This window comes from Notolabrus celidotus, unplaced genomic scaffold (genome assembly GCF_009762535.1).
Source record: "Notolabrus celidotus isolate fNotCel1 unplaced genomic scaffold, fNotCel1.pri scaffold_251_arrow_ctg1, whole genome shotgun sequence".
Lineage (NCBI taxonomy): Eukaryota > Metazoa > Chordata > Actinopteri > Labriformes > Labridae > Notolabrus > Notolabrus celidotus.
In genome coordinates this window covers 56,804-65,930 of record NW_023260095.1, presented here as the reverse complement: position 1 = coordinate 65,930, position 9,127 = coordinate 56,804, and the positions used below count along the sequence as shown (strand labels likewise).

The 9,127-nt window shown below is 43.8% G+C and overlaps 1 protein-coding gene and 1 long non-coding RNA gene across 2 annotated transcripts; one reads left to right on the top strand and one right to left on the bottom strand.

Annotated features, from left to right (window-relative positions):
- Positions 1–738: 738 nt before the first annotated feature.
- Positions 739–7,503, top strand: LOC117809309 (kinesin-like protein KIF16B; the record flags this gene model as incomplete). The annotated part of the gene is made up of 4 exons (XM_034678885.1): positions 739–966; positions 3,054–3,143; positions 4,341–4,424; positions 4,510–7,503. Coding segments are annotated over 4 exons (564 nt in total), but the record flags the coding sequence as incomplete, so codon positions are not given.
- A 620-nt stretch (positions 7,504–8,123) lies between these two features.
- Positions 8,124–8,873, bottom strand: LOC117809310. Its single transcript, XR_004630447.1, has 2 exons — positions 8,563–8,873; positions 8,124–8,480 (listed from the first exon to the last, which is right to left on the bottom strand). It is a non-coding gene; the product is annotated as an uncharacterized LOC117809310 (long non-coding RNA).
- Positions 8,874–9,127: the final 254 nt, after the last annotated feature.

Genomic DNA, 9,127 nt, shown 5'->3' with positions numbered 1-9,127 from the left:
ACAGGTACAGCGGACTCTGGTTTGAACCCAGGCTCTATGTGTTTGTCATACTTTGAGGTCCTCATGACCTCAAAGTTACTCCAGTAGGTTGATTCAACCAGCAGCTTTGGAACAGGCCGTCATGGCTGCAATGTAACCTTTGAGGGGAACAGTACCAGATCTGATGAAGTCCACTAAAGAGGCTTGGGGTTTTCTTTCTGACAACATAACTTCTGTCTCTTCTTTTAAACCAAACGAGGCAGCAGCACACCAACAACCCCCGTCCTCTGCCTGGCAAAAATAACCCTTCTTGTGAATGTGTGGTGGATTTGAAGAAAACTGTTCCACCGTCAGTTCTGGAGCAAAACCTCCACGAAACAAGCGGTCTTACTCTTTCCCCCAAAGGATCAAGTTGCAGCCTTACAGCCTGTTGTCGTCATTCTGGACCCCAGAATAAATCAAATGAGGGCCTGGGGTAAAAACTGGATGTTGTTTTAATCATGTTGTTGTTGTTTGAATCAAAGGGAGATTAATAATTCACTTTAACACGGTATGATTTTAAACTCTGCAGCTGCTGAGGATGAAAAACTCTCTGTATGATGATGACTTACCAAATGTGTATAATATATATTTGACCTGTTAAATGTTCCTAATGATGGATCACAGTGAGAAATTCATTTGGAAATAAAGATTGAACTTTGCTTCCCGTCTGATTTTATTTTGAAATCCGTCTCGCTGAAATGCAGATTTTGATTGAAGACGTCTGTTGTGAATCTTCTGAGTCGACCCTTTACTCTTCACCTTCTCCCTCTTCTCCTATCTTACCTTTTCCCCCTTCCCGTGACCCGGGGACTTCCTCCGCAGCACCTGGTCTCCCGTCCTCTGGGGACGAGCTCCGACGGCCTTCTGGAGCCCGTTAAAATTAGCATTCCTCGATACGTCCTCCGGGGGCAGGGGAAGGACGAGCACTTTGAGTTTGAGGTCAAGGTGAGTTCTCTAGTCTTTTCTAACCACATCTGTTCTCTCTCTCTCTCTTTTTTTAAATGTGATCAAATATATCTTTACTTATTAAATGTTAAACACTTCAACACAAAGTCACATCGGGGTGGTAAACTTTCACTCAGACAACGAGTTCAGAGGCGTCATGTTCTGAATTAAAATCAAAGAAGTCGATCAGTTTGAACCTCTGGTGTTGAAAAATGAAGTCAATAAGGAAGTGCAAAAACTGCAGTTCCTTGAGTATCCACTTGAAGCTGTCTCCAAAAGTCAAGCAGCCCTCATTAGGTCTCATGTTAGGATGGACATCTACACAGCAGAGTTTCGCCCACATTACACCAGATCTGTCTCTGATCCGTCTCTGATCCGTCTCAGCTCCGGATCTGATCGGTTTCTATTTTAGTCAATGTGTTAACTTCCACTGGATCTGCTGCATTGCGTTCTGGTGCTCATTTCCTTTCCTTTCCTTCCCTTAGTGCTCATTTTGTCTCCTTTCCTTAGCGATCATTTCCTTTCCTCAGCTTTCTTTTCCATTCCTTTCCTTCCCTTAGCGCTCATTTCCTCTCCTTTCCTTTCCTTAGCACTCATTTCCTTTCCTCAGCTTTCTTTTCATTTCCTTTCCTTTCCTTCCCTTAGCGCTCATTTTGTCTCCTTTCCTTCCCTTAGTGCTCATTTCCTTTTCTCAGCTTTCTTTTCATTTCCTTTCCTTTCCTTCCCTTAGCACTCATTTCCTGTCCTTTCCTTCCCTTAGCACTCATTTTGTCTCCTTTCCTTCCCTTAGCGCTCATTTTGTCTCCTTTCCTTCCCTTAGTGCTCATTTCCTTTCCTCAGCTCTCTTTTCCTTTCCTTTCCTTCCTTCCCTTAGCACTCATTTCCTCTCATTTCCTTTCCTCGGCTTTCTTTTCCTTTCCTTTCCTTCCCTTAGCACTCATTTCCTCTCATTTCCTTTCCTCAGCTTTCTTTTCCTTTCCTTCCTTCCCTTAGCACTCATTTCCTCTCATTTCCTTTCCTTAGCACTCCTTTCCTTTCCTTCCTTCCCTTAGCACTCATTTCCTCTCCTTTCCTTTCCTCAGCTTTCTTTTCCTTGGCTTTCCTTTCCTTCCCTTAGCACTCATTTCCTCTCCTTTCCTTTCCTTAGCACTCATTTTGTCTCCTTTCCTTCCCTTAGCGCTCATTTTGTCTCCTTTCCTTCCCTTAGCACTCATTTCCTCTCATTTCCTTTCCTCAGCTTTCTTTTCCTTTCCTTCCTTCCCTTAGCACTCATTTCCTCTCATTTCCTTTCCTCAGCTTTCCTTTCCTTTCCTTCTTTCCCTTAGCACTCATTTCCTCTCCTTTCCTTTCCCAGCTTTCTTTTCCTTGGCTTTCCTTTCCTTCCCTTAGCACTCATTTCCTCTCCTTTCCTTTCCTTAGCACTCATTTTGTCTCCTTTCCTTCCCTTAGCGCTCATTTTGTCTCCTTTCCTTCCCTTAGTGCTCATTTCCTTTCCTCAGCTTTCTTTTCCTTTCCTTTCCTTCCCTTAGCACTCATTTCCTCTCCTTTCCTTTCCTCAGCTTTCTTTTCCTTTCCTTTCCTTCCCTTAGCACTCATTTCCTCTCCTTTCCTTTCCTCAGCTTTCTTTTCCTTTCCTTTCCTTCCCTTAGCACTCATTTCCTCTCCTTTCCTTTCCTCAGCTTTCTTTTCCTTTCCTTTCCTTCCCTTAGCACTCATTTCCTCTCCTTTCCTTTCCTCAGCTTTCTTTTCCTTTCCTTCCTTCCCTTAGCACTCATTTCCTCTCATTTCCTTTCCTCAGCTTTCCTTTCCTTTCCTTCCTTCCCTTAGCACTCATTTCCTCTCCTTTCCTTTCCTCAGCTCTCTTTTCCTTTCCTTTCCTTCCTTCCCTTAGCACTCATTTCCTCTCCTTTCCTCTCCTCAGCTTTCTTTTCCTTGGCTTTCCTTCGTGATGTGATGAACAAAAGAAAGGAGACGACAGAGAGTTTGAGTTTGACACAGGACTGATCTCTGGTCCTCTGAGTGTGTTTGTCTGATCTTTAGACCCCTGTGATAGTTCCCTGTGAATGACTCTGTGTGTCTGTGTTCAGATCACTGTGATGGACGAGATGTGGACTGTGTTCAGACGTTACAGTCGCTTTCGGGAAATGCACAAGAGCCTGAAATTAAAATATCCAGAGGTGAGAAAACTTTCAACTCTGTATGTTTCTGTGTCAATCAATCTTTATTTATAAAGCGCCAAATCACAACAGGGGCAGGTCTAGACCGTACTCTAACTTCTATTATCAACAAAGACCCAACATCAAGACCAGGATCAGATCTAGACCCATCTTCCAGACAGGACTCAGTCTGATCTCATCTTAATCCACCATGAGCAGAGCACTTTGCAGCATTTAGCAAGTTACAGTGGCAAGGACAAACTTCCTTTAACAGGCAGAAACCTCCAGCAGGACCAGACTCATGTTAGACCCACATCTGAATCTGAGACCGTGTTGGAGAGAGGGATAGAGGGAGATGAAGAGAGAGAGAGAGATGATAGTGGGGAGACGGATAGTAGTAGTTGTAGCAGCTGGAGTCTGGACCACGTCCACAGCAGCAGAGATCCAGAGGAACCTACGAGACAAGGGAGCTCAGGGACTCCAGAAAGGTCTAAGAAAAGAGAGAAGAGAGGGAGACCAGAAGAAAGAAAAAGAGGAGAAGAAATGGGGAAGGAAAGGATAGAAGGAAAGGAGGGGGTGAGGAAAAGAGGCATAAAGGATGAAGAAAGAAAGAAAGGAAAGAAGTGAAGGAAGGAAGGAAAAAGGATGAAAGAAAATAAGGAAAGAATGAAGGGAGGAAGGAAGGAAAGAGAGAGAAGGGAAGGAAGGAAGAAAAGAAAGAAAGAAGGGAAGGAAGGAAGGAAAAAGGATGAAAGAAAATAAGGAAAGAATGAAGGGAGGAAGGAAGGAAGGAAGGAAAGAGAATGAAAGAAGGAAAGAAAGAAGGAATGAAAGAAAGAAAGAAAGAAAGAAAGAAAGAAAGAAAGAAAGAAAGAAAGAAAGAAAGAAAGAAAGAAAGAAAGAAAGAAAGAAAGAAAGAAAGAAAGAAAGAAAGAATAACAGACCCCAAAAAAGGAATCTCCAGCAGAGATCCAGAGGAACCTACGAGACAAGGGAGCTCAGGGACTCCAGAAAGGTCTATGGTTAGTAACTTTAATGGGACAGGAAGAGTTAAAGTGAGAGACAGGCAGAGAGAGGAGAGAGAGGGAAAGACAGGATCCCAGTGTGTCAGTCTAAGCCTATAGCAGCAGAACTAAGACCTGGTCCAAGCCTGAAAAGGTCATCATGTGGTTCCTGGTCTCCTCTGTAAAGTCACTGATCTGAATGTTCGTCCTTCAGCTCGCAGCGCTCGAGTTTCCTCCCAAGAAGCTGTTCGGGAACCGGGATGAGCGAATGGTCGCCGAGCGCCGGAACCAGCTGGAGGTAAGGCGTTTGATGACATCACAGAGTCCCTGAGAGGACGTCCGGGGTCAGGTAGAGGACTGACGCTGCGTTTTGTTTCCTGCAGCGGTACCTGAGGAACCTTTTCCGGGTGATGCTGTCGTCCTCCAGCTCTCCTCTCAGAGCCGACGCAGACGGCGGCTTCCGTCTCACCAAACACGCCGTCTGCGAGTTCTCTCCGTTCTTCAAGAAGGGCGTGTTCGAGTACAGCAGCCACGGCACCGGCTGAGACCCTCTCCAAACCGAAGCTGGACTGAAGCTTGGGTTTGGGCCTCAGAGGGGTCAAAGAACAAAGACTTGAAGGTCAGTCTCTCTTCTGACGGAGGAGGAGTGGAAGTCGTCCACGTGGAAACTTTCTCATGCTGAATGTTAAAGTGGGAACTGTAGCACTCTGTTTCAAGAGTTTCATGGTGACCTGGCTTTCTGCGCTCTTCAGAACCTTTACAGTAGACCAGGTTTCACTCACACACGCACTCTAGCAATAAACAGCTCTATAATTATTAGATTTAACACAGCTGTGATATCTATAATCTCATCGTCACATGAAGGTGGAGGGTTTGAATCCCTGCTGAGTTCAGAGGCTCATCACAGGTCCGCTGCATGTTTGATTCTCTGCGGCGGCGTTTAAAAAGTCTGCTGACAGAAGAGAAGAAGAAGAAGAAGAAGAGGAGGGACATGAAACAGGCTGTAATGGAATCCTCAGGAAGTTGCTGATCTACCACGCCCTTATTTGGTGCTTTGAGTGTTTTGTACGGTGTCCCTGAGAGCTCACAGCACTGCATCTTAAGAAAACACATGCAGAAAGACAAAACACAAACAAGCTAAGAAAAACATCTTCATCAGTTTGACAACACACGCAGCATTTAGAAAAACACTCTGCAAAGACCACAACACAACAGAAGTGTTTCCAGAGGACACTTAAAAGTGATGCACACTCCCTGCAAGAGGCTGAATCATGTGATCACAATGTTAAAATAAACAAAAAACACTTTCTTTTTTATCTCATTTTCCAAAACAACTGACAGTAAGAGAACCTTAATAGTGTCTGGACGTGTGCGTCACTTTTAAGTGTCCTCTGGAAACACTTCTGTTGTGTTGTGGTCTTTGCAGCGTGTTTTCTAATGTGTTGTTGTCGTTGTGTTTTGTCTTTCTGCATGTGTTTTCCTAAGTTGCAGAAATCAGAAGCAGAAGAAAAACAACAACAACAACAACAACAACAACAACAACAACCTTCTCTTTAGTGCCGTCACACTCAAACTACTACAACTAGTTGTTGATGGAAGAACAGGAGGAGTTGCTGGTCTGTTGCTTTTACAGATCTGTGTTAGTGTCACTTTAAATACTGAGTTCAGATCCAACTCAATATTTAATAACAAAAATGTCTAATCAAGGCCGGAGCAGTGAAGCAACTTCCACCCATAGTCTGTATAAATATGGACGTAGTATCCGTGACGTCACCCAGCGCCGTTTTGAAGCCAATCGACGGCGGCAGCCATATTGGAAATGCTGAACTCAACCAGGCAGAGTGTGACGTAAAGGGGCGGAGTTTGAGCCTCTTCGCCAATAGCTATGTGTTCCCGTCCGGGAGTCACGTCAGTCACGTCCTTATTTGGGCAAAAAGCTTGTAATCTTAATAACTTCTGAACCGTGGTGTTATAAATGAATTCACCCCCCGTACAGTGTGTGCTGAGAGAGAATTGAGCTATCCAGACTACACTCATTTTTTGAACCAGGCTGTAAACATGTTTATTAATGCTGCAAAGATCCTCTTTTTCCCATTCATGTCTATGTGGTTTCCTGTGTTTCTGCAGCCAGCCTCTAGTGGACGCTCGATGAACTGCAGTTTATAACACTTCCACACTGGCTTCATAGTTTGAGACCTTCCTGCGGGAACACAGGAGTTGTTGCTCTCCCCTCTGTCCCTCGGCCTTATGGGTATTAAATAATATCGTGTTGGTTCCAAACTTACGTTAAGGCGCCGTGTTCACTAACGCAGTTTTTTTGCACGACCTCGATTCCAGAGCGCTTCTCTCAGGCGTTTACTGTTGCTAGCTTAAAAGTCGTCCGCTTGGCTAAGTAGTGACGGTTAGCTCTGTTTGGAGCTCCGTTTGCTTCATACTTACTTTCATTCCACGACATTTCATCCATAAACTGTTGATGTAAATCGTGTCGGAGCGTTAGCGGCGGCTCTAAATGCTAACTTTTCTCCTCCGTTCAACCGCAGTCATTGTTGTTGGCAAAGTTGATTTCAGAAGTCACGCCCCCTTCTTGAGAAACTGAACCACCATGAGTTTGAAAATCGGCGCTGCTGGACACGGTACCTTTAAAACACCAACCAACAGATCCAGGCCGCAGTGGATCAACAGCTCCCCCTCTCTGTGAGGGATCACTTGTGTTTTTAAACGGAGGTGTGTTGCAGCCATTACAGCCTGTTTCGTGGACGCCAGCTTCATCGACCTACGGGAGAATTTCAAAACATGTCGGGCCTGATATTCATGAACACTACAAAGTAAAGCATGATTTATATTAAGCTTCAGTTTGAAAATATCAACACATTATTCACATTAAAGACTCTTTATGGAACATTATTAACATCTACATCTACAGTACCAATAATGAAACGTGGCATAGGGAGGGGGAGTTCGTACCCCTGGTAATACACCACTAACATGTACGCATTATTTCAAACCTGACCTTTATTGAGTCTTCTTCAACACACACACACACACACACACACACACACACACACACACACACACACACACACACACACACACACACACACACACACACACACACACACACACACACACACACACCACACACACACACTCACACTCACACTCACACTTCCGGTCTGGTCAGCAGCTCTCTGAACAGGAACAGGTTTTGGACTTGAGTCTATCATGTACCGTAACATGAACACTGCATTTCCTCTGAAGCCATACTGTGTGTATATAGAATGTAAATGATCATGTGCAGTTTTTCTATTCCATATGCTCGTATGCGATGTAAACGATTGACATTGAATGTCAGTAAAGGGAATGTACCAAAACGTTCACATCGTGTCGTCGTTTTTGTTTCTAACAAAGAGAAGGTGAACTCTGTGAAGTTACAAAGTCTCAGAGTTTAACGTACGATGGGTCTGAAGGTCGACTGCACAAACATCTCCTGACAACAATTAACATTTAGACAAATGCAAAGTTTGAACTGCAGAAAAGGTTCAAATTTCTCATAAAACAGACGATTCAGAGGCGCTGATGGCCTAGTGGTCTAAGCGCCCCACGCCAGTCAACCATGTCCTGCATGTCTTCCCCCGCTCTCTACTCCCCACATTTCCTGTCTCTCTTCAGCTGTCCTATCAAGGCAAAAATATTAAAAATATATAGATATTAAAAAAATATATGGCAACTATTACAGATTTTAAAAAAAAAAAAAGAAACAGAAGATTCACACAAAGATTAAATATTTAATGAAACACAAACTTTTCACACACATTGAAATATTTCTAAAAAGAAAAACATTTCAAAGATTTCAAAATAACATATTTGTATTTTTCATGGAATAATTGTTTCGTGAAATGTTATGTTTGATGACATTTTTTTTTTAATTTCATGAAATGTTTTTTTGTGGCCATGACCTGATTTGAGGTTTTTGAGATATATTTTCTGAAACATTCTCCGTTCTGTGAAATGTTTTTGTGTTTTTATTCATTTTAATTTTTTTGCGTTGTGTGAAATGTTTATTTCGGGGTCATGTGATGTTTGACTCTCCGGGCCACCGTCTTCAGCTCCGGTCTGAACCGAAGAGAAGATGATGAAACCAGAGCGAGGTAGAGAAGCTGAAAGTCTTCAGGTGCAGCCGGTGAGTGGGACCCCCCACACCTGCAGGAAGTCCTAAGTCAGTGTTTCATGACGAGTTCTGAACCCGGGTCTGCCCGCCGAGGATCTGTCTGGAGGGTCTGAAGGGGACGTCGTAAGGAAGGACTCCCAGAGCGTTCAGCCTTTCTTTGGACGTCTGCAGCAGCTGGTCATGCTCCTGAAGGTCACATGTTTATATCATCAACACATCCACTCAGATCAAAACCAATCCATGAAACCAGAGTGAGTCTAAGACCGACCTGACAGGCTCGAGCCAGATCCCGCTCTAAGGTGGTGATGGTGACGTTTTTAGACTCCGAGGTTTCCTACAGGAAGGAAAGAACTCCATCAACATGATCAGGAACACAAAGACCATCAACCCTCTCTGGACCTTTAGCACCGCATCTACCTGAGCAGACAGTGAACGCACCACGGCTTCATATGTATAACATTAATGTTCTTAACATGTTACTCAGTCTGCAGGCGGCTCTATCGCTGTCTTTATACCACACACACTTCATGACATCACAGACATGGAACATCATGACATCACAAAAACACAGAACATCATGACATCACAAAGACACGGAACATCATGACATCACAAAGACATGGAACATCATGACATCACAAAAACACAGAACATCATGACATCACAAAGACGTGGAACATCATGACATCACAAAAACACAGAACATCATGACATCACAGATATGGAACATCATGACATCACAAAAACACAGAACATCATGACATCACAATGACACGGAACATCATGACATCACAAAAACACAGAACATCATGACATCACAAAGACACGGAACA